General features: G+C 42.2%; 1 protein-coding gene across 1 annotated transcript in view; it reads left to right on the forward strand.

Annotated features, from left to right (window-relative positions):
- cpne9 (copine family member IX) overlaps positions 1-26,638 on the forward strand; it is a 737,722-nt gene that overhangs the window by 153,109 nt on the left and 557,975 nt on the right. Inside the window, exons 3-4 of the mRNA XM_028824197.2 lie at positions 10,592-10,638; positions 26,098-26,201. Of these exons, the coding sequence (XP_028680030.1) occupies positions 10,592-10,638; positions 26,098-26,201 (151 nt within the window). The remainder of the gene's footprint in view (positions 1-10,591; positions 10,639-26,097; positions 26,202-26,638) is intronic.

Raw genomic sequence — 26,638 nt, forward strand, 5'->3', positions numbered from 1 at the left:
ACATGGGTGTAGTGAGGAACAGAATATACTTTTGGACACTGGCATTCCCAATTTGTTGGAAACTTATGACAGCAGCAGCTTGGATACCTGCCAACAGACAGGCAAACTCATTGAAAGTCCAAAATGTTCTCCCTGTGTTGTCTAATCCTATGAATAAATCATTCTAACCACATCTTTCGTTTAATTTAATTTACACCAGCCAATAAATCCCATCCAATATTGATGGTTTACGCCACTGCCATGAACAACTGAAACTTGAAAAGTATATCTCAATCATAAACAACTTAATGTATACATTTGTGTCATAAATAGATGGATGTCTGTTAAGGCAGCATGTCTTTCAAACTGCGTCTACTTAAATTGTGCCGAGCCTGCGATGAAAAGCTAGGCTGTCACAGAAAAGAGGTACTTTGCACTGATAAGCTGTCAGATTATAATTTTTATTTATTAAATTTTCAAGTGTCTGTAACTTTTCAAAGGATAAAGAAACTAAGGGGAGCTTTTATATGGAGTGACAAGGCAAATACCAAGCAGGAAAGGGCTCATCCATTGGAATAGTCTCACTTACTGTATGCCATTGCACTGCTGGGTCACAGATTTCCTCTGCTAATCCACTTTGACTTTTTCATTCTTACGTTTGTATTTTGTTGAACTTCCTCTTTCGTGTGTCTATAATGCCCCAATTTAAATTTGCTTTCTAAATTCTGCTTTCTCAAATTATTGCAAAATGGTCATTTTGTAGTTTATATTACAGCCCTTTTCATCCTGAACAAAATCAATTGGCATTTACCATTGTCATGTCATGTCTTAGGTATTTTTTGATGATATCGTTCCATTCTGTTTAATTTGTAAGCATTGTGTTTCTATGTGCTTTGTCTTGTTCTCTTGTGTGCCTTGTATTTTGTGGGTGAAGCCCAAAGAGGCGGGGCCACCCTGATGTCACTGCTGAAGGACCGCCCTCAGGTCTTTATACTGTGGATGTGAGAGCAGATCCTTCAGCACTTCATTAAAGTTCTTAGAGTGCATTAATAGTAAGTATTGACTTTCTGTTGTTGTGGATTCTGATTATTGGGTTACTCATTGGGATTTGTTTGCTCTGGATTTCCTTTTCATGCAGATCATTTTGCCTTCTTTTTATCATTTTAGTGCTTTATGCATTTAAATTGTATAGCATAAATAAGTATCTTTATTTTTTAAAGATATTGCTTTGCTTTTGCCTCTAGCCTGAGGTTTTTAGGGTTTCTCTCCTTAGAAGAGCATTTATTGTACGGTGCAAAAAAGGGCATTCAATCCAAAAAGAGAGAGTGAGGATCAAGAGAACAAATGGATACGTAAGGCAAAGAAAGGGTCAAAACCATAAGTGAAAAGTGAGGATCGTAAAAGAGAAAACAGGCGACATCAACCCTGCAAAATTGTAACGGCTATCATCAAAACAAAAATGGCATCAGAGAAGACTGTGGAAAAATCATAAACTTCAAAACGAAAGCTCTAATTAAAATTCTGATTACAGAATTAGGTTCTTTGGGTATAACCCCTCCAACTTCAGAAAGACCTGATAATAATTGAAAAAGATTGGTTGAATTCGTGGTATAAATAAAAATAAAATAAATTAAATTCCTCTTGAACTTTTGAAGCCAAAAACTCTTTTAGGACTGTGTAGGCCAAAGCCGGCCAGTAGAGTATTGAGGTCAGACTACTTTAGGTGAGGCGTTTTCTGAGCAGGCTAGGTTATGGCTGTGACCTGTTTTATGGGTTTTCTAGAGGCCTCACACCATTCAGTACGCTGATGATCAGGTCAGCTATACATGAGAGGGATATTCCTCCCCATATTTATAAAATTAGGTCCATTGTTTCTGGTCACCTGTTGAGACAGTGATAGTGCTGTGAGGCTGCAAGCCAATGCATACAAAACCAAAATCCAGTTAACCTGTTATTGGTGGTCAGGTCTACTTTGTGCTTGGGAAGAGGACCTAAATTAAAGTAAAATGGGGGTAACAGGCAAATTGGAGCTCTGTCTGCGTAAAAAGATCCTGATTACACAAGAACTGGCTACAAATTAATATCACGCTAGAAACTGCCCTGTCATTCCACAACTACTGTATGCGTATCGCACGTTCAATTAAATTTCACTGAAGATGTTTTTGCTCTTAAAAACTAGGACATTTCAGTCAGGCTTTTCTGATAATTTCTCCTTGAACCCAATTCTCTTCTATCCTCCAAAGGATCGGCTCTCAATTCCCATCGGAATTTCCTCTTAATGTTGCAATTCACACTTTATCTTCATTGTGAGTTAACATGGTGACATGAAACCTCACACTGCTTTGCTCTTTGTTATTTTTCCCTCTGATGTTTTAACATTTCTGCATTTGGCAACCAACTAATAGGGAGACGTTATTTTTTCTCAGATTAAACTGTAAAATAGGCAGAAAATCCAGAGCTGAATGAATACTGTGGGTAATTCCATTTTTGGCAATCTCAGCTCTAATTAGCCAATAGACTTACATTGGGGAATGGCAATTAGCCAATCATTCAATCATTTACAAAGGGATGTATTAAAGTCATGTAGGACCTGCAGCCCATTACTATAGCAAAAAGCGAATTCGCCTCAGACAAAATGTCAGCATTATTGTAGCACATGCTAGAGTAATTTATCTTTACCAGTCAGGATGACAGTCTTACTGTGTTGAGTGGGAGGAAATCTGAATACCAGGAGAAGAACACGGGTACAGTAGTCTCCTGGGGGCCTGAATTTGAAATTTTGATGTCTGAGGAAAAAAGTATCCAACCATACCTTCTCTCTCTCTCTCTCTCTTTATATATATATATATATATATATATATATATATATATATATATATATATATATATATATATATATATATATACTTTTTTTTTCCCTTGTAAGGATAGTAGACGATAAAACCTATTTATGTTGCCAGGGATGGTATGGCAGTTCATTACAGGATAATGTAGGGGGCACTCTTGAACTTGTCCCCAAACACAAAATTGGATCAAAACGACAAGAAAAGTGTAAAAGTGGTGCTTTAATTACCAAACAAAATGCACAATGAAGAATTATCAGTATAGAGCAATTGATACAGCATAATGAAGGAAAATAATCTTCATAGCCCCTGGGATTCCTGCACAGGGGGATGTTGAGTGCACTTTTAACGCCTCATTTACAGCTTGCTTTGAGTTTGTTGATGGGCACATGGCTAATTTGCATGCATAATTAGCCATGTGGTGACCTTTGTGGGATCCATTTTTACCTTTTCAGTTCACTGACAACCCACATACAGCAACTGAAGAGCCCTGGGGGTTGAAATGACCGTTGGTGGAAAGAACTAGTGTGATTAGAGACCAGAAAAAATATCAAACAATACTGTGAAATGCATCAATGGAAGGTGGAGGGGATGCTGGTCGAGAGTTAATGCATCTCACTAGCTGAAATGGCTTTTTTTTTCCTCTTGTGCTTGCGACACAGCTGTGGCCACATCGACAATGACCTTACAGTAGGCATGCATGAAAATTCTGCACATGCTCTGTGACGTCACGCTGGCCTTGTTTGGAAAAATAATGTTTGCGTAAGCCAACCGCATGGAGAAATTCTAGGAAAATATTTGGCGAACAAAGTCTCTGACAAACACAGCATATTTGCTGTGAAACACACTTTGGTAAATGTCACCAATCAACACTATTGGTAATATAATAATTATCCTGAATCTTTTTGACTACGAAATAGGGCTTTGTTCTGGTTTTGACTGTTTAATCTATAGTTAATAATCTTGCCTGTTTTGAATTATGTTTCATCTCCTGGTCCTTTTCTACTCTAAGAACTTGTAATTTCTGTTGCACTGGTGAAGCAGATGCCATTTAGTTTATTGTTAGTGACTAAGGGCACTGCCAGTTTGTGTGTTTTGTTGTTAGTAAATATATGCCATATTCACCCTAATTCATCTTTATTGCATTTATCACCTTTTTCTGCACTGTTAATTGAAGAACCTGCCTCTTTAAAGTATATTATTTATTACTCTGGTGAAACAGATGCCATTTTCTTAATTGTTAGTGACTACGGACACTGCCAGTTTGTGTGTTTTGCTGGTAGTAAATAAATGCTATGCCCACCCTAATTCATCGAAAGAACTCGGTGTTAAAGGGGCCTCCTCAAAGTGTATTATTTATTCATACAGCTAAACATTTGTCCAGTTTCAATTATTTGTTCAATTTGTTTTATGATTTAACATAATGAACATAACAAGAATGTATGTCTGTGTTAAAAATGTGCTTTTCGAAATTTAAACTTCGCTTATTTGTTGTCTGTTAAACTCAGCCTTGTAATAATTGCCTAAACCATGCAGGTACAACCAGGTACATTTTTTTTTTTTACAAATCAGAAAAGCATATTGCACATTTTATTCGTCTTTACGGGTGAGGCAGTGGGCAGCATTGGCAGAATGAGGTCTGGACTGGAGAGGTTATTTGAGGCCTACTGGAAAGATAGGCTGGCTCATGAATAATTTTAATTTCTCCTTCTCTCGAGAGCTTCTTCAATTTGATAGGAATACATTAAGAAATAAAGCCTATGAAAAGATTCCGAGCGTTAGTGATTTTTTTTTTTGTAATCACTAAATTGCTCTGAGATGCAGATGTTTTTAATCTGCCTGAAAGGATTGCTTGGGTGCTGATGATATCGTGCAACAATCTGGCAATAATACAGTTCTTTATCACCTGGTCACATTTGAGTGTATTGAGTTGCAGGCACGTGTGGCTCAAATCTCACTTTCCCATGAGAGTCATTGTTATAATTAACAAACTTCACATTCGAGGCTTGAAGAAGAATGACTTCACATCCGTGTGCTCGGGCTTGAGACGCGACAAAAGGCAGTGAAGCCTGATGGTTAAGGTTTAGGCAGGAAACCCCAAAGCTCACCAGAGTGGCCCTCGATTACTGAAGTGAAGCAGGCCTGTGTGACTGTGACGTTATGAAGTGCTTCAGCCACTTTGTACAGAAAGAACTTGTAGACTTGTACAGTGTATCATGGCTGGGGTTCCTCTGTCTGTTTCTCCTCCTCAGCTAAGAGTCAAATCCTGAAGTAGCAAAGAAACGTGCTGTAGTAGTGTTTAATTTTTCTTTTATCACCTTTAATTCTGGCCAATATCACAAGAACCTTGCAAATGAATTTAACAGAAGAAACTGACAATTGTTGTGAAGGAATGTCCTTGCTCCCATCAGCCCCTGGATAGTCTTAAAAAATAGTATAAAATCTATCTGTCCGGCCATCCATTTTCAGCTCATATCTCCATTTTCTTTACTTCTTTTGAACCAAGAATTCCCAGAAACATATTTTTGTTGGCAGTTCTTTTCCTTCTTTTTCCACTTTCAGTATTTAAACTCCGGTTGTTCATTATCAGATATTTTGAACCTTGTAAAAATGCGTGCAAACTGACCTGGCATGGTCTGGCTATACAGGTGCTGGTCATAAAATTAGAATATCATGACAAAGTTGATTTATTTCAGTAATTCAATTCAAAAAGTGAAACTTGTATATTAGATTCATTCATTACACACAGACTGATGTAATTCAAATGTTTATTTCTTTTAATGTTGATGATTATAACTGACAACTAATGAAAGTCCCAAATTCAGTATCAATGGTCAGAATCTATGGTCATATAAGAGCAACTTTGAGCTTTCTGGACAACAGACTAGAGATGCAATGTTTGGCAAGGTAACCCACACAGACACGTGGAGAACATGCAAACTCCACGCAGGGAGGACCCGGGAAGCAAACCAAGGTCTCCTTACTGCGAGGCAGCAGCACTACCATTGTGCCACCGTGCCACCCTCACACAGATACAGGTACACTGTCTTTTATATATATATAGTGTAGCAGTAGATGCTTTTGTCCACCTCTCGAACCCTCAGGTACCACTCTGATAACCAGGTGAATATATAATAATATTTCTTTTTATTACTATAAGGTGCACCAAGCACTCTCCTCCACACACTCATTAAACACAATACTCTCTACTATAACCAATACCTCCTCTCCCAGACACGTCGCCACCCTACCTCCCAGCTCAGCTCAGTGTCTGGGCTTACCCATAGTCCTTTTATAGCCCCTGACCCGGAAGTGGCTCCAAGCCAAACCCACAAGTCCGTTTTCCTTCCGGGTCAGGGCAAAGTCCTTTTCTTCATCCCGGGAGCACATCGCTTCTTCCAGTCACGTGACTGGGATGCACTCCCGGGTTATAGGGCATGCCAGAGCCCACTAGCCCCCCTACAGCGACTCCTGGCGGCCCCCAAGGTATCCAGCAGGGCTGTGTCAAAACACCACAAAGTCCATGAGGCCCTGCTGGAACTCGGGGCGCAAATATGCTGTCCGGAGGGCTCCTCCTAGCGGCCTGGGGGTGACGACCGGAGTCCATAGCCGGTCGTCTGTCACAGTCCCTCCCCCTTAGCGACGACCAGTGGGGCGGAGCGTTGATTCCCGCGAGGGACGTCTTTCTCCAGGAGAACGCTTTATCCGGACCGTGGTTCTGTTGTCGAGATCCCCCAGCGAACCTTGGGGGAACGGTGTATCTGCTATCCCACCGCTCCCCTGTCCTCCGGGGACAACTCCTCCACACATGGCCCGGTTGCCGGCAGTTGTAGCACCGCCGACGTCCTCCTGGTGGCCTCTCTTCCCGAGACCTGAAGCACCTCGGGAATTCTGTCAGCTCCACCCTGTCCTCCGCCAAGGAGGGGTTAACAGCCGCTTTGCTGCTCTTTGCCCTTTTCTTTTCCCTGTTAGGAGACCCGCATTTCTGTGTGGGGATCTCCTGCTTTCTCTGGGGCTTGTGCACAACGTGAGGCTCTCTATGGAAAAGAGAGAGCCTCTTTGCTGTTTGCACGCCCGTTGTCCTATGTAAACTCGGAGGCGGCGTCATTAGCACCGCATCGCTCCGGTTAACAGCACTATTCAGCTGTCCCGGGACGATCGGTGCTTTCCCCGCCCCTTCATTAACCAACGGCAACCCCCTTATCACGCGGGTCGGGCTTTTAACGTCCGCCTTAGTCCCGAGCAGCGTCAGATACCGCTGCTCCGGTTCTAACGGACAATTACCCGACCACTCCGTCATGGTGCCACATTCCCTTGTCGGAGACACAGCGCTTTGACAACCGCAACTTATTAAACGCGGTGCCGATTCACACTGCGTCCCCTTATTATATACGCCGCAGATATCACTCACCTGCACCGCCGAATCAATCGAGGCCGGGGCTTCATGGCCTAACCGCCGAAGGTACGTCATCAGTCCCTTCAACGGCGCTTCGGCTGCAGCTCCCAGCTCCTCCACACGCTCCTTCACCTCCTGTAGTCCCTGGAAGAAAGCGTAAAGGGGCGCGAGACATTTCTCGAGCTCCTGCAAGTTTATTAAGTTATTTGTCTCGGCCGGCAGTAAGGCCACTTCCTTATTTTGGTCACCTGCCAACCGGGAACCAATGAGCACGTCCACTCCTGGCACGTGCTCTGCTGATGAACGCAAGGGCTCCTGGGATATGGAGTCTTTTGAGGGACGGGTGGCTACAACAAGCCGACTGGGATCTGCCTCTTTCACTTTAGCGGCAGATCCTTCAGTCACATTCCGTCTCTCTTTCTTTTTATTTAATGATGGAGCTGCTTCGCTCGCCGCCCCCTTCCCCTTCAGGGAGCCCAGACTTGTCGGGGAAGCACTGACCTCACCGAAGGCTTGTAACTGACCTTCCTCCCGGTCGCCATCGCGCGAGGTCACGTGAACTGTTTCCGCGTATGGGCTGCTCCTCTGCCGACTCCTAGAACTGGTCGCCGTCTTGTTTTCGCGGCCATCTTGCCTAGGGGTGAGGCGGGCGTGCTCTTTGTCCGCTTCGTGCAGACAAGCCTCTGAAAACAGAGAAAAAGAAGCTCCCGGTGGTGCGTGTGCATTCCCAGCACTTACCTCGGAACGTAGGCGGTCTTTCTCCAACTCCCTGTAATAGTCCTCGGGAGTTGCCATGCGGCAACGTTCCGGCTGCTGCCCCGCTCGGGTTTGCTCTGCTTTGAGCTGCGCCCGGTCCTCCTCACTGCCGGTCAGGTAAGACCATAGCGTCTCCAGCCCGTCTGGGACCGAAGTCTTCTGGCTAGCTCCAGTCTTCTTCCCAGATTTTTTCCCCATAGTCTGTCTTAAAGGACGGCTCACAACTGCAGCGCTCTTTCTCGCGGGTGGGATTTTCACCTCCGCGGTTCCTAGAGGGACCTTCGTAGGGTTCTCTGCCACAACGAATTTAATATTTAAAGCAGATCCTCTGCCTCCAGACGGCCAGAGACTCCTGCCGACTACGCCAGTGTAGCAGTAGATGCTTTTGTCCACCTCTCGAACCCTCAGGTACCACTCTGATAACCAGGTGAATATATAATAATATTTCTTTTTATTACTATAAGGTGCACCAAGCACTCTCCTCCACACACTCATTAAACACAATACTCTCTACTATAACCAATACCTCCTCTCCCAGACACGTCGCCACCCTACCTCCCAGCTCAGCTCAGTGTCTGGGCTTACCCATAGTCCTTTTATAGCCCCTGACCCGGAAGTGGCTCCAAGCCAAACCCACAAGTCCGTTTTCCTTCCGGGTCAGGGCAAAGTCCTTTTCTTCATCCCGAGAGCACATCGCTTCTTCCAGTCACGTGACTGGGATGCACTCCCGGGGTATAGGGCATGCCAGAGCCCACTAGCCCCCCTACAGCGACTCCTGGCGGCCCCCAAGGTATCCAGCAGGGCTGTGTCAAAACACCACAAAGTCCATGAGGCCCTGCTGGAACTCGGGGCGCAAATATGCTGTCCGGAGGGCTCCTCCTAGCGGCCTGGGGGTGACGACCGGAGTCCATAGCCGGTCGTCTGTCACAATAGATTAATTTAGTCTACTCTGCAGAGCTCTGTTTTTACTTTGATATTAAAGTCTTTCTCCATTGATCAATGTCAAAAAAGGCAAATTAAATACACTGTGATTCAAAAACCTCCAAGCAGGATTAATACTCTTTATAGGTACATAACTCCAGGACTTTTATCTGCTTAATTGATAATGACATAATGACGGACTTGCCCACACCTGATTCAAAGGCTATTTCATGGGCAATTGTCCAATTACTTTTGAGCCCCTGAAATGAAGGGATTGTGTTACAAAATGCTTTAGTTGCCTCACATTTTTATGCAATTGTTTTGTTCACCCCACTGAATTAAAGCTGAAAGTCTGCACTTCAACTGTATCTGAGTTGTTTCATTTAAAATTCATTGTGGTAATGTACAGAACCAAAATTAGAAAAAAGTTGTCTTTATCCAAATATTTATGGACCTAACTGTATATAGTTTTACAGTAATCTTAGGCCTTCTTTCTAGCATTTTTCGTGGCAGACATGACACAATTTCTCATAAATAAAGCTTTGATATTTTTTAGTATGTGTGTCAAATCTACTCAAGATGAAACCCCCCTGTACTTAACTAGATTAGAAGCAATGCCTTGAATACTGTGATTTAGGGGTACATGGCACTGCTGCCTGATGGTCCCAGTTTCCTGGTGCTGGGTTTAAGCCCCACATTTGCTGCCTGTGTGATTTTGCACATTCTCTCCATGTCTTCATGGGTGTTTCCCTGGATATTCCAACTTTCCTCCCACTCCCCAAGACTAGCAAGTCTGGGTCACTGGTGATTCCATATTGGCCTCAAATGAGTGGCTGCTGACGTGTGCCCAGATATCATATGTGGTGTTGGGGTCTGCCTAGCAATGAGTGATGTAAAGATTTGCCCCTAAACCCCCTCAACCCTGAATTGAATTAAGAGGATTTGAGAATCTCGTTTTATGTTGTGTTACAATGGTTTACAAAATGACATTTCTTACCATGTCATCGTTATGGAGCCTCCTCAGAACACTGCGTTTCTTGTCTAATCTCCCCTTGTGTGTGTGGAGTTTGCATGTTCTCCTGTTGTTCATATGGGTCTCCATGAGGCACACCAGTTTCGTCCCACAGCCAAAAGATGTCAGTAAGGTTGATTGGGATACAGGACCATCTTAATGTATGGGCACAATGGGCACTGGGCAGGGGCCTTAGGAGCATAGGGGTCCATGATGTTTCTGTTTTGATATCAAAACTGGGGTCTCAATGTACTACTTTGCCCAGGGGCCTATGATGCTGTTAAGACGGCCCAGAGTCTGGGAAACCTAAACTGACCTGATGTGAGTGGGCTTGTCTGAAAAAAGAAATGGCCTCTTACTGAGGGCTGGGTCCCAGCTGGCACCAACATCTACTGGGATTGGTTCTTGCTGTCTGTCACTGTGCACCAGCTGGGCACGTTAAAAATAAAAAGTACCATAAATGCCATAGTTACTCAAAGGTTAATCATAAATTCCTGCCATTATTACTGCAGATTAAAAGCAAACTCTGATTTTCCCCACCTCAAATTCCAGAATCACTCAAATGAATTATTGTTCCCTTTTTTTTCTTCTATTTATTTGAAATTTCAGAAATGTTAATTGGTGATGTTATAAGAAACTCCATTGCTTTTCCTTTTTAACTTTATTCTTTCTTTTTTCCTTCAGTTGTAGTTCTGTATGTACAAGGCATCGGCACAAAAGAATGGCGGGAGGTGAGTAGATGAACATAAGCCTTTGTACTGTGCCCCCTCGTCACCTCTTCTGCTGTATCTGTAAAACTTGTTTTTTTTATTGTTTTTATTATTTTTGTACTATTGATGTCTCCCACCACTTGAACTTCACTTCAGTTTTAGCTGAAATGTCTTTAGTGTGGAGTTTGCATGTTTTCCGTTATCAATGTGGCTTCTCTGGGGTTCTTAAAAAGATTAATGTCTCAAAATTGTGTTACTGTGTGTTTTATGTGAAAATGAAAGCAAACCACTGCCATCTCAAAATCTTAGTGGTAGCAATGGATATGAACAAGTATCTGGATGAGATTTTCGGACAGGTTAGCCAGCCAGCCAAACAAGCTTGACGGACTCAATGGGCTCCTCTCAAACATCAAATATCTTATGAACTTTGAATCTATCAAGTAGGCTATCAAAGAGTTATGGATTGTTGTTTTTAAGTAACAGCTGTGACTAAAACTCCAATGGCGCTAATTCTTTACTCCAAAGATCTACAGTCGTGGCCAGACGTTTGGAGAATGACACAAGTGTTGGTTTTCACCAAGTTTGCTGCTTCAGTGTTTTTAGATCTTTTTGTCAGATGTTTCTATGGTGGACTGAAGTAGAATTACAATCATTTCATAAGTTTCAAAGGCTTTTATTGACAATGACATTAAGTTTATGCAAAGAGTCCATATTTTGCAGTGTCGGCCCTGCTTTCTTTTTTAAGACCGCTACAATTCGTCCTGGCATGCTGTCTGTCAATCAACTTCTGGGCCCAATCCTGACTGATGGCCGTCCATTCTTGCATCATCAATGCTTGGAGTTTGTCAGAATTTGTGGATTTGTGTTTGTCCACCCACCTTTTGAGGATTCACTCCAAGTTCTCAATGGGGAGTTTCCTGGCCATGAACCCAAAATTTCGATGTTTTGTTCCCCGAGCTGCTTAGTTATCACTTTTGCTTTATGGCCTGGTGCTCCATCATGCTGGATTGTTTATTGTTGGTCACCAAACTGTTCTTGGATGGTTGGGAAAAGTTGCTCTTGGAGGATGTTTTGGTCCCATTCTTTACCCATGGCTATGTTCTTAGGAAAAATTGGGAGTGAGCCCACTGCCATGGCTGAGTAGCAACCCCACGTGACATGAATGGTCTCAGAATGCTTTACTATTGGCATGACACAGAACTGATGGTAGTGCTGCTCACCTTTTCTTTTTTCCGGATGCCCCAAACAATCGGAAAGGGGATTCGTCAGAGAAAATGACTTTACCCCAGCAGTCCAATCCCTGTACCTTTTGCAGAATATCAGTCTGTCCCTGATGTTTTTCTTGGCTTCTTTGCTGTCCTTCTAGACACCAGGCCATCCTCCAGAAGTCTTTGTCTTCTTCATTGTGCTTGCACATGACCTCACACCTGCCTTCTGCCATTCCTGAGCAAGCTCTGCACTGGTGGTACCCGCAACTGAATCAACGTTAGGATATAGTACTGACACTTGCTGGACTTTCTTGGGTATCCTGAAGCCTTCTTCACAACAGCAGTGGAAATGGGTTTTTTGGGATTAAGTTCATTTTCATGGCAAAGAGGGACTTTGTAATTAATTGCAATTCATCTGATCACTCTTCATAACGTTCTTGAGTGTATGCAAATTGGCATCATAAAAACTGAGGCAGCAAACTTTGTGAAAATTAATATTTGTGTCATTCTCAAAACTTTTGGCCACGACTGTAAGGAAGCACACACACATGATTAGCTTGAGTTCACAGTGACAAATGCTAATAAATATTAAGCTTTTCTACAGTTCTATCAAAGCTTTTCTTCACACAGAAAACTACAGACATGTGTAATAAATTAGCAAGTAGTGTGGTGGATAGAAGAACTCTAGAGACATTCAGAACTCAACTTGATGTTGTTTTGGAGGAATTAGGTGGACAGGATTGGATTGCCTTGTTAGGCCTTGTCAGAATTTTTTAATGTTCTCTGTGGAAGAACTTGAATTAATAAAGGCTGAGATAATTTGGATAACACAGTTGCCAAACGACATTACATCATTATACAGCAATCAAAAGAAAGAGAATGGAACCGTCAGATTCACACAATATACCTTACAGTATATGGATTACATCTTGCCTGAAGAAGGGGCCTGCATATTGTAATATTTTTAGTTAGCCAATAAAAGATGTCATTTTGCTTGACTTCTTAGTACAGGGTATATAGTGTGGAAGCCAGCCCGACCACAGACAGACAGACACCTTCTTAAATCCACCACACACGATTTATTAAACTACTAGACAAAGAGCCCGTTTCGACAACGTAAGATGAAACGGGCACGAGTGGAATAGTATAATATATAATAAGTATAAGCACCACAAACCTGATATAGGTGTATTGAATGAATGCGTAATTAGGCCTCGAGCTGTATTCGAAATCGCCTTTCAGGCCTCTAGAGCTTTAATCGAAGTCGCCTTTCTCTTTGAATTTTCGCGGCCATAAATCCGCCGCCTGCCACAATGTTGGTCTCGTAAGGTTTTTCGGGCAGCTGCGCAGAAGGCGACTGCGCATTCAGCTTCGGACATGCGCAGAAGGCGACTGCGCATTCCGCACCACAAACCTGATATAGGTGTATTGAATGAATGCGTAATTAGGCCTCGAGCTGTAGTCGAAATCGCCTTTCAGGCCTCTAGAGCTTTAATCGAAGTCACCTTTCTCTTTGAATTTTCACGGCCGTAAATCCGCTGCCTGCTGCGATGTCGGTCTCGTAAGGGTTTTTGGGCAGCTGCGCAGAAGGCGACTACGCATTCGGCTTCGGACATGCGCAGGAGGCGACGTGCGCATTCGGCTTCGGACGGACGTGAGTGAGTGAGTGAGGAGACTGGCGAATTATGTATTAAGATTTACAAGTTCCAAGTTCATAAACAGTCCCGCACCACACACAGTGCTTCCAGCACCAATCACCCTCCTTGCTGAGCCTCCCAATGCTCCTATTCTGGCCGCCTTCTTTCCACTCTCCCAAGCCTTGTCTCCTTCCTCCCGACACCAGCTCCCCGACTGTAGGAAGGCGGCCCCTTTTATTGTCACCCGGATGTGCTCCAGGTGCTTGTTGATGAGCTCTGGGCGTCCCTGGAAGGTCCTTCCTCCAACTTCCCAGGTGTGGCGGAAGTGGAGATCTCCCAGGTTCCATGATGCTCGGGGCGCCCCCTGGCGGCGGCCACGGGCCCCAATGGGTTTGAGCCTTTTTGCTCCATCCCTGTGGTCCCCTCTTTATCCAGGGCGGTTGCCCCCTCGTGGCCCGGGGATCGTTTAAACTGCCTCCCGGTCCTTCCAGGCATCTTGGCTGGGTCTGGCCCCCAACCTCCTTCCACAATGGATAGAAAAGGCACCAAAATACCTAAAATAGTTTATGGATCTTTCCTAAAATTTCTTATTATTGAAGATGAACTGCATATAAAAACAATACAGCAGGTGAAAGAGTTAAAAAAATATATTAAAATTAAGTAAAATGATTTTATTTACTTTAGTTAGAAATGCAATAAAAAGCAAAAAAAAAATTTTTCTTTAACCACAATTTTCGTGGTTATATGTGGCTAAATAAAATTGTGGGGTGAACATAAATTAATTGATTCAAACAATTTTTGAAACTTGTTTAGCATGGTGGGGAGTTACAATGTTGTTGTCTTTTATATATTTTATGATGAAAGTAGCTATTCTATTAAGCCTCGAGGTGTATCTGACATCCGCTCAACCAGCGAATGCGAGAACTACTTAACGGATTTAGACAGAGTTTTTTTTCTAGAATATACTTGAACATTCCGGTTGATTTTGCGACTTCTTTCATCGCGCTAAGAATCATAGTTCACTTGTAGGAGCGATATATTCGTGCTAATCCGAGACAGAAACTGCGGGCCGAGGGGAAGGGGAAGTGTGACATCAGGAGTGGGGAGTCCGTCTACCTCTGCGTTTTGGAGTGTAACTTGCCTCCGCTTAGCTAGCGATACCTTTTCGTTTATTGATTTTTAAAGTTTGTCCTGTTTCACTACTACACGGGTGGAGCCGTAGGGAACACTAATCACATATAAGGCAAAAAATCATTGTTAGGGTGTTCATATTGGTTTGATACTGAGCCAGGTGCTTGAGTGGAATGGATCTATCAGGGTCACTACCTGGAAATATCCCACCCGTCCTGTACTGTACATGGAGCGAGCATTCAAACTCATCGCATTGAGGGAGAGCACTGGCACTGTGGGGAAGCAGCACTATCCACTGTGCCACCTGTCACTGAGCTTCACCCATACTGATCTGATTATTTTATTTCAAGTGAAAAAACTGTACTCATGTTTAAAAACTCAGACTGAAGAGCGGTTTGATGATTCTGAAGGAATTAAGGGTTGCATCTTTAAAATATATTTTGATAAATGAATATAATGACCGATGCAGGTGATCCCACAATAGACTGCATAATAATACATGTGCTTAGCATGACAATGCAGTCTATAGAAGTTTTGAAGCTCACTCACAAGCCACCCATTTTAAATATATACGAATTAGGTTTCTCTGCTCTTTAGTGGTGGGGATTGCATTCGAGCAACAGGACTTGTAATGATAATTCATAAAATATTGAAAGAGCAAGCAAAAGCAGCGGAGCAGGTAAAGCACATCTATCCTCTTCACAGACCTTAACAATTTGGAGCTTATCGTGCACATCTCTACAGGACCCATGGGGCTTGCATCCCTTCAGTTTTCTACTTAAATTTAATTTCATAGAAGATGGAGATACGGTTCACTTACTGTTAAATGCACCTCTGTCCATTCAATTGAGTCATATTACTGAAAGTATAAAAGTACCCCCGGCAGTTCAGCCATTAGAAAAGAACAGTAATCATGACCTATTAGAAAAGAGAAAACATTTAATTTGTGAAATACAATAAAATAATGTAAAACAAAGTGAGAAGGAGACATTGTGTATGCATATTCAGTTCTTTTTGGGATATTTTAGTGAGCTTCTTTCTTAAAGTAATGGGATTGCTACCAAGGGCACAAGAAATGAACAGGCAATCTTGAACTTGCAGAAGGGAAGCCCACTTTGCTGTTAGTTTATTATCTAGATAATGAATTTACTCATTTGGAATATTTAATCTGTGCATCACACATTACTACAGATAATTGAATTATGGCTACACATCTCTCCATAACAGTTTACTACAGGGCAAGGGGGAGGCTCACATCAGTTCTAATTCAGACATAAATGACAGGATCTTTATTTGCTAATAAACAGAGACAGGTGTGTTAGTGTCCATCTTGGGGTCACACAAGCAGAACACACGTTTTGCTCTTAAGGATGTAGCTAAATGAACTGACCTCCTTTATGTAGTGTCACGCTTGGGTTACAAATTTGCACAGGACTTTACAGGAAGATTTCCAAGGAGCAGATACTTTGTTGCTGTCCAGGCAGATAAAAACACAAGACTCTTTCAGAAGCAATCCGGCAACACAAGGGGCAGCTCTCAAATTTGACGCCTTGGCCCCAACTCCTGCTCATAAAAACAAACAATGATTCCTCACCAAGGGGGTACAGTGGCTCGGAAACAGCGACTGGAGCAGAGGCAGTCTGGTGGAAGAGAGACAGCAGAGTGAGACCCCGGGATGGCCGTGGCTCGGTCTTTTAAATGACCCTTGAGACAACCTGCCCCATCTTCCCCTACTGAGTGAAGGATCTGAACACATTGTAAGATTTTATTCATCCATCCATTATCCAACCCGCTATATCCTAACTACAGGGTCACGGGGGTCTGCTGGACCAACACAGGGTGTAAAGCAGGAAACAAACCCCTGGCAGGGTGCCAGCCTACCGTAGGGCGCACACACACATACCAAGCACACACTAGGGACAATTTAGAATCGCCAATGCACCTAACATGCATGTCTTTGGACTGTGGGAGGAAACCCATGCAGACACGGGGAGAACATGCAAACTCCACACAGGGAGGACCTGGGAAGCAAACTGAGAGGCAGCAGCACTACCCACTGTGCCACCGTGCCGCTCTGTAAGATTTCAGTTCTTTTTTATTTTTAATACATTTGCAAAAATTTCTAATATCTTGTTTATGCTTTGTCATTCAGTTGTATTAAGTGTTTCTTAATGAGGGAAAAATGAATGGAAATGATTTTAGCAGAAAACTGTAAAATAACAAAATGTGAAAAAGTGAAGGGCCTTTCCAATGCATTTAGATCATGCAGATCTTGTTTTAAACTTTATTCCCATGATGACTTCATTTTTTTTTTTTTACTATATAAGAATGCAAGGTCATATACCCAACTTAGATTTAGAGCTTCAAATCCAGCACTTTTGGCTTCATTACACTGCACTGTCTGTTATCAGTTGCACTTTGCACTATAAAACTGAAGACAGGTATGCAGGAGGATGGCTGGCTGGGCACTTGCTTTCACTGCTTGTTTTGTTCTCTTTTTTGGGCTCATCATGAATATGTAGTACAAATAAATCTTTGGTGGCTAGATTAAGGTCATTTTCCAGCATGCCACTAGTACAAGTATATTTTCTGCCAGCTTTATGTCTGTTCCATTTATCAAAGGCTGAGTTTTGAAGGTTTTATAATGAACAATCCTCACAGCTAAATAAGATATAAATCTGCTGGAATGTTGCTAGTTTTTGCATTTCAGTCTGGAGAGCGAGGGACAGGTGCCCTTCAGTGAAAATGGCAGCAGTATATTAAAGTGTGCATTATACAACAGGAAGAGTATACATTAAGAAATCCTGAAAGAAATGGCATTTTCATGTAGTGGTTTGCACAGGAACCAGAGACCATGGCAAATAGGAATGACTTCCCTAGCTAAAGGTTGCAGTAGAATACATTAATCTACAAATATGCAACTTCATGATAAGAGAACTGTTTGAGAGAAGACCATTTCATATATTTAGGTTCCAAAAGTACAATCCAGTTCCAGTCCAGTTTGCCATGCATTTGTGGTTGTGGCTAACTGGGAATATTGAAACAAAAAAAGACAAGGGTCATTTGAGGATCCATGCCCAGTATCACCTCTCTACAAAGTACAAAAAGGAATACATCTCTCTGTAAAAGTCCTTTTTCAAACTGTTACAAGAACATTTTTGATTCTTCTGGAAACGTTGTTCTCCTTCTTCCAACAGCAAGCCTGAAATGTGCCTAATATGTGCTGAATATGTCAGAAACTTGTACCCGTGGGCCAAAAGTCAAGTCTGTGACCTGAAAAACAAAGCTGTGCCCAAAGAACCAACAGCAAATTGTGCTTTATAATTACAGGGATGAGTAAATATACAGTATATTAAGCAAACAATACTCAAGTGTTATACAGAATACAGGACAAAACATGTTGTTATTGTCTCTCAGTCTTGCAGAGTCACTCTGTTAAATATCTGCAAGATCAAGACATACCTACAGCACAATTCTGGTCCAGGCTTTGGTTTTGTCACATCTGGACTACTGCACTGCTTTGCTGTCAGGAGTACCGGAATGTGTCACCAAGTCACCACCGGTGATTCAAAGTGGAGCATCATGTCTGGTGTTCAACTAGCTGAGGTGGGCACATGTCACTCCTCTTTCTAGCTTACTACTTTGGCTTCCTGTAGCAGCAAACATTAAGTTCAGATCCTTGATTCTGGTGCTCCAGCTCCCCAAACCCGGCAGAGCTAGATGCAGACACAAGTTTTGCACAGCACACAGGATTATATTCATGGGAAACGCTTTCTTAATCATTTTCCACTAGCAAGCACAGTACTAAAAGCACAACTAACAATCATTTTCTCTTCTTCCTTATGCCTCCTTCCTCCAGAAGGCATTGTCCTCCACCTCCCAACTCTGGATCTTGGAGCATTGGCAGCTAGCTCCTTGTATGAAATCCATTGGTGTGCTTCCAGGATTGGTCCAGAAGCTCTTCAGGATGGGAGTCCAATGACGTAGGGCCCAGGAGTCCCCGCAGCTCACCCTGGGAACCCAAAAGGGTTGAGCCACTAAACTCCAACTCTCCGCATGCCCTGTGGGAATCCGTGGTTATCTGCGGAGATAATGCCCTGGGCACACACTCTCCCCAGGTTCTCCCATTTTGGAGGTACCAGCTGTCTGCCACTATATTTAGTATTTACGAGTTGAGACACAAAAATAACCGGACTGGGCTTTGTCTTTCCTGGAAAACCGTCTGGAGGTCAGCCTGACGTGAATCGTAGAACTACAGTATATCCCCTCCTACATGCCCTCTCAAATCGCAGGCTGGCTGGGTATATCTTGTGAATAGCCCAGTTAGTATTTGCGCAACAATCGCTACACGTGTTCCCACGATAATGTCGGGTGAAAAAATCGAACAGCGAATCAACATCAAATTTCTTGTGAATTTTCTCTTTTTCTGTAAAGCAGTTTTTGACTAACAAAAACATTTCTGTTCTCGATTATCCTCCCTATTCGCCTGATTTAGCTCCCTGTAATTTTTTACTTCTTCCTGAAAATCAAAAGTCACCTGAAGGGAACACATTTTTCTTCAGTGGATAAAGTGAAGACAGAAACGGCAAGCCTGTTGAAGAGCCTCAAGCAAGAAGACTTCCAGCACTGTTTCAATCAATGGAAGATACGTATTAAGTGGTGTAGAGATCGGGAGGGGGAGTATATAGAAGGTGACATATTATATATTTATATATATTTTATATATATATATATATATATATATATATATATATATATATATTCACGGCATTCGAAGTCTGTGTCACAATCTGATTGTATGGGTGGTTACCTACCAGGTAACGCTTGTGGTTGGCCAGCAACCTGCTAACATCCGCCACGGTGCCCTCAGTTTGTGAAGAGCAGATCATAGAATGGTTGAAATAGTTTACTGTCAAATAAATGCAAAGAGTACACGACACGTGTTTCGCCCTCATTCTGGGGCTCATCAGGTGTACACACTCCACTGCACTCCCTCTCAGGAATCGAACCTCGGACGTCAGCACCAGAGGCGATGCCCCTAACGTTGCGCCACGGCGTGTGGTTCGTTTATTTGACAGCATGTAGATCGGGGTAATTACATTCCAGGCGGCCACGGCCATTACCTGGCCAGGACGCTGAAAGAATGGAAGGACCAGGTGAGAGAGCATTGGTGAGGCAATACCTCCCCTAGGACACTGGAAGACTGCCCTCCTGGGCGGTTGTGACACCATAGACTCCCGCAGGGCATGCTGGGATCTGGAGATTGGTACAGCCCTGCTGGGTTCCATGGGTGCCACCAGGGGGAGCTGCAGAGCCCTATAGTGGACTTCTACCACAACTGGGAGTGATTCCAGGTAATCTTAATTAGCCACCTGGAACACTTCCAGGACCTGAATAAAAGGAGCCGCCTCACTCCATTCGGAGAGCCAGAGTCGGTAGGAGGTGGATGAAGCTTGCCTGAGATGGAGTGGAGGCAGAAGGACAAAACAAGGAAGAGAGAAGGAAGATAGCAAGGAATGGCTGACTGCTTCTATTGTTTTAGGGAACTGCGAAACTGTGGGGAATGAGACAAAAGCATCCCCCATGGGAATAAAGCTGTCTTGTGGGCTGAACTTGGCTTCTGTGGCTGGTGTCCAGGGCTTGTGAAGCTGTACACCCCCTGTTACTATATATATATAGTAACACTAGATGGCACTATACCAGCACTTAACCTGGCACACAGACACTGACAATAAGTTTTTAGAACACCAAGAAGTTTAAATTCTTTACTCCAAGCAAATAGCGCCCAAAGCACCTCCACCACAAAAAACAAATAGACAAATTAATATTTAAATCTCCAGATCTCTTCTCCACATCTCCCAGCAAGCTCTGTCCTCCACTTCCCTACTCCGGCTCACTCACTGGGTCTCCAACAGTCCTTTAAATAGTCCTTAACCCGGAAGTGCTTCTGTCCTTCTGACCACGTGACTGACTGGCACTTCCGGGTCTAATGAAGAACTGACATTTTCTTCAGCCCGGAAGAACTTTGGGGCTTCCGTCCTCGTGACTACCTCGTACTTCCAGGCTAAAAGGAAAGTTTAAGTCCCCATGTTCTTTGACAGCTCCCCCTGGCGGCACACGTAACACCCAACAGGGCTAAGAAACTGAACTCCAAATCCCAAGATGCCCTGTGGGAATCTGGGGCACCGCCACACTGCAGGGGAGCTGCCATCTAGTGTTTTGGAGGAAGCAGTGTCGGCAAGTAGGTGCCTTCCCCCATCCTTCCATTCCAGGGGCGTCCTAGCCGGGTTGAGCTGCCGGCCATCCATCACATACTATATATAGTATATACATATACACAAAGAGAAAGAGACACTTGTGTGGTCTTGGGTTCGTTCTCAACCAATCAGGTCTGCTGATAAGTGGCATCTGGAGGTGGAATCAAATCTCAATTCATGTGCAGCCCACTGCTGTTGCAACAAGTTGCCCACCTCCATTTGAAATTCTGCCTCAGTGTGTTTAGGAAGCATTTGAAGACTCTCTTGTTTGGTAAATTTCTGTGTAGCTAATAGACTTTATAACCAAGAAATTGTTACTCATTTGTGTTTTGTTCTGAGCTCTTCACTTGTAATAGTTACAATTCTGTAACTTGTCCTGTAACATTTGTTCCCAAACAGTCCCCCAAACTAATGTAAGTCACTTTGGATAGAAGCATCTGCTAAGCAAATAAATGTAAATGCCAAAACCCCTTTAACTCATATCAGGGTTGCAGGAGGCTGGCAGCTACCTCAGCACTACTGGGCACAAGACAAGAAACACCCCTGGTCAGGGCAGCAGCCCATCACTGCCTTTATTTTAACAGTTTTTTATGTGGAATAGAATAACGAACTAAAACTCCAATGAATGGCACCTGTCACTTCAACGTAATCCTCAAGGCTGTGTAATTGAATAATGTGGTTAACATTGTCAAAAGCTACATTTAAGGCTAACTGTATAGCAGTATTTTTTACAATGACTTTGACAACACAAATAGGTGCAGTTTTCCATGACCAGGGTGAGATTACCTTGAAACATTTTAAACATATTATAGTGTTCAAGGCAAAACTGACATTTAAAGGCTCCTTTTTGCAAGTAGTTTAGAAATACAAGTTTTGTTTGAATGTGATCCATAATTATCAAGTAAATTTAAGTCTAGATCTGATTTCTAAGGCTTGACTTTCAAGGCATCAGGAACAAAGGCTAACCTTAGGGAGGCATTACTAATATGAACAACGGGTCCTGCAAGTGCAGTAATTTTTTCACCAGTTTTCTGGGGACTGTGTCCAAGGGAAATTTAATTTTAGGAATTAGTCATAGAGTTTCCGGCTGTTTTATTAAAAATAGATTGACCTTGCAAGATTACATTTTGGAGTGAAACTTTCAATCCACACTCTTATGCCATCCAATTTAAAGTTAAAAGCATTATAAATTCCTTCCTAGTGATATCAGCAGTTAGGAGTTCCTATTTATTACATTAGGCACTGCTTTTAACAATATAGAGGAGTTGTTCCTATAGGTTATGTGGAACAGATTGACCAAATATTATCAAGTCGAGATCTGAAAGTCAATGGATTGCATCTCATTGTGGCTTAATATAATGTGGAGATTACAATTTCAAAAGAGAATGCTGAAAGCTGAAGTGTAGATGGCAAACAAATAAATTATGGGTTTACTAAATGCCAGGGACCAATTTTGAACAGTATAAGAAAACTCCAAAAGGTTAAGCTTGGCGTTTTTTAAGTCAAAGATATTCCTTCACAAACATGGTATTTATGCATTTGCCACGTGCAATTGTGTTCTAAAGTTAAGTATTTCCTATAAGTTAAAAAATATATATCTTGCCCCACCAGACACTTTACAATGGAGGTTGTGGGACATGGAGGAAAAGCTAAAAAACTTACAAATATGTCCATTTTTGAAGTCAAGATAATTGTCGAGTAATGCTTCGTACCGTTCATGTTTTCAAAGAATGTTTGTAACATAAAAAGGGAACTGGAAATAATCATTTGATCAGATATTCCAGGTAAAGATTTGTTTTCTACTCGCTTGTACAAATTCTCATATAAATACGGAAGTAAATCAAAACAAGACCCAACTACGTGGCATGAAAAGCTTACTGTGATTTGGTCCATCAAGATGAAACCATACCCTTTGGTGGTCCTAAAAGGTTACTGCACAGGAAGACTAAGATGCTGAGCTATCGCACATACCTGGTCTTCTTTTTTAAATGGCTGAATCTCCTAATATCGGTGTTTTTTTGTTTTCAAAAATGACATGTCTAAACTATTTTGCAATGTGTGTAATTGGAATGCGCGGATCAATGCTCCACAACTGTCTTTTGTAGTCTTAACTGAAAATAAGACAGCTTTGACCTTAATTTCCAATTTCCCCAAGTGTTATTGCCATGAAGCCTATTGTTACTTTAGTACTTATAATTATAAGGATGAAAAGGATAGATCAGAGATAGCTTGCTCCCCCCCCCCACTCCCATTTTGCCTCCCCACTTGACTTCACAAAGTCCCAGTCCTCTGACATACCTAGAGACAGAGCACATCCAAAACAAAACAAGCCCCCAGCAGTGGCGTATGAGGATTAAAATTAAGATATCTATTGCCAATACAGTCCAAATACTATTGTAACAATTCGTCTCGAGCACTAGCCTGAGATTATTGCTACCACTATTCTGACCTAGCTAAAGGCAGATGATAAAAGGATAGGCCAATATCACACCTTAATAAATTTCCCGTATAGCCTTTATTCTAATAAAAACAATCCCTTAATATCAATGCATTTATAGGTCACTGCACACCATAGTCCATATTTATCCTTGCAGTTCATCAAATAAACAACAAATAGAAAAACAATCCCTTACACATGGATCGCCCCGCCCGAACCTAAGTAACCCTTAATTTGCAGCGCCACACACATATACATGTATCTACACATCAACAGTATTCATTCCCCCAATTCCCGTTCCAGAGATAATAAATAGATCCGCAGATAGTCCACTGTAATACTCCCGCGACGGCCGGCGAGCTGATGAGGAGTCCTGAAAATAGCGGACTATATATATCCAATCTCCTCTTCGTCATAAAAGACATACAGTCAGACTTGCGCCATGATTAAAGTATAGTAAGTCCGTTTTGATAGCTCACCCGAGTCCGTAGGTAATAGCGGAACGATCGATTCCCAGGTACTAAAGAGAAGACCATCCACCTTCTGACAGGACTGATAGGAGCTCCTAGGCTTTTCCCATGGCCAGAGCAGAAGCTGATCTGCCTTTTCTGTTATCCGATGCTCTTCTTTTCCCTTCTCCTCTCTCCTCTTCCCTCTAAAAACGGCGCGCTTTATGCAAATGAATCCCCGAACCAACCGGAAGTTCCACCTCTGGGGTACCGCTGTCAATCTCTGTAGGAAGACTATTCCCCCCCCAACAACCGATCAACAGCAGAAAACATTATCTTTATGTGACAGCGCTACATAGATCCCCACCGCTAGTCGGCGGCACGGTGGGTCCAAAGTAGGGCTTGATATTGGCCACATGTATTGTTTCCACTATGGCATCTACACCACTACCCCTTTGTATGCGGAAATTAACCGGTCCTAATCGTTTTATTATTCTTACTGGACCCCCCCCATTTGGGCGCTAGCTTAGCAGCAAACCTGTTGACAGCACTGGAGAGTGGGTGAGTCCTAATCCAAACCAAGTCCCCAACAGCAAAGGGTACCACTCGCCGTCATGCATTATAATACTTAGCCTGTCTGGATGTCGCACTCACCAACCTCCTTTGTACTTGCTGCTTTAATTTTTCGAGGATCTGAATTGTAGTGTATGTCTTTGAATCAGGGAGAGGTGCTGGGGTGATCGGACGATCCAGGGGACTTTTGAGTTGTCGGCCGATAGCCACCCGAGCAGGGGTTTCACCAGTAGCCTCATGCACCGCTGTGTTGATAGCAAATCGGAGCTCCGGTAGCCACTTATCCCAGTCTTGGTGTCGTTTGCCCACATAGGAGGCTACCATAGTCTGATACTAGTATAAGCATAAAATATAATCAACAATCTTGAGATAGTAAGATAGTAAACCCAGGGAATGGTGTTAAAATGTGGCCCTGGATAAGCATAGTATAGTAAACCCTAATACAATAATAACAATAACAATTAACCAAGGGTATGGTATTGAACAGTCTCCTTTAGAAGAAAGAAAAAAAAATATTAATTTCTTCCACACATACATACATATGCACATATAATTATAAATAAAGTATAAACAAAAAGTGTCCAAGAAGAGAAAAGGATGTATAATTACAGGACTAGTATCATTGCAAGTGGATCAAACAGCAGATAAGATCTTCTTTACGATGCCATGACAGAATGCGACTCACGATCGTATTTCAGAAAAGTGTCGGGATCAGTTTTCTGAACTCTATTTCTGCTTCCTCCACAGAGGTAAAGATGTAATGCTTGCCTTGAATATCCACCTTCAGTTTGGCCGAGTACAAGAGGCTGTATGTGATCTCGGCTTTCCGTAAACGTTGTTTAATGTTCGACAACTGTCTTGACTTGAAAAATGGACGTGTTTCGTAAAGTTTTAAGCTTTTCCTCCATTCCCCATAGATTACAATGTAAAGCTCCACTGCTGGCATGATTTTTTTTTTTTTTTTAATTTATAGAACGCGATGAAATTTAAAACACAATTTTGAGTGGCAAATGCATATATAGCATGTTTGTGAAGAAATAACTTTGATTTGAAAAATCACAAACTGATCCTTTAAGAGCTCTTTTATACTTTGCCAAGTCAGTCCATGCCAATTAGTAATCCCATAATTTATATTTGTTCCCCATCTACACTTTTAGTTTTATTTTAATATTGTAATTTTTGTATTTCTATTAAGCCACAGTGAGACATAATCCATGGACTTTCAGATCTCGACTTGATGATATCTGGTCAGTCTTAAACAAATAGGAAATTATCATTTTGTACTGCACTGAATATTTTGTTCTTGTCACACACAACCTTTCTTTTGTTCTGTTCTTCTACCCAACGGAAGAGCAGGTCCATGGATGATAACTGCAACTCCAAGAATAAAACCACAAGAGTGAGGGGAGAATATTGAAACTCCACATTAATCCCTGCATAGAAGAAAACTGTCTTAAATCAAATGACACAGTATATTCCACTAAAGTTTCAAATACTGCATTATAACAGTGATATTTAAAGTGCTGAAATTGTGGAAAACAAATGTTAAAAATAAGTGAAAGTCTGGATTCAATGGCAACCAAAATGTTCATTGAGAATTCAGAAATTTTATTTATGTATAGGAATCAGTTTACTCTTCCCAGCTTTCCTCAGGCTGTCAGAATGAGGCATTGATGAAAAAAATAATCTTTTTTTTAAACGGAAAGCTAAAGTAAATCCTGAATAAAGAAATCCAATTTTCTTCTACCATCCTCATCTTTGTATCATTTATCTGTGTTTATTTTGCAGTTTGGAAGAACCGAAGTTATCGATAACACATTAAACCCAGATTTTGTGCGAAAGTTTGTCCTTGACTATTTTTTTGAAGAAAAACAAAATCTCCGATTTGATGTGTAAGTAAATGCAATTCATTTCAATTGTTTCATGTTAATAATATAACTTTTTTTGGGAAGGGGGTTGGAGGGCAAGTTTTGTCAGCATGTCTACATAAATATAATAGGCAATATGGAGATTCACTGTTTTTAATTTATGCTTGTTCAAGCTCTTTTTGTTGTGATAAATAGTCACAAACATAACAAAAATAGTATGAGGCCTCCAAATTGCTCCCCATAGGCAGGCCAGGACCTTCACCAGCCTGCCCAAAGTAGGCCCACCCCAATCCAGCTTACTACAACTACTAACTGCTGGTTCTGGCCTAGCAGGCCTCAAAAATGGAAAACTGACTTAAATAACTAGAACAGTCTCATGTATATCAAGAGTTGGGTTGACTGTAAACCCTTCGCTTGTGTACAAAAGAGCAAACAAAGGATGAAGGATTTATTAGAAAAAG

Source organism: Erpetoichthys calabaricus, chromosome 18, assembly GCF_900747795.2.
Source record: "Erpetoichthys calabaricus chromosome 18, fErpCal1.3, whole genome shotgun sequence".
Taxonomy (NCBI): Eukaryota; Metazoa; Chordata; class Cladistia; order Polypteriformes; family Polypteridae; genus Erpetoichthys; species Erpetoichthys calabaricus.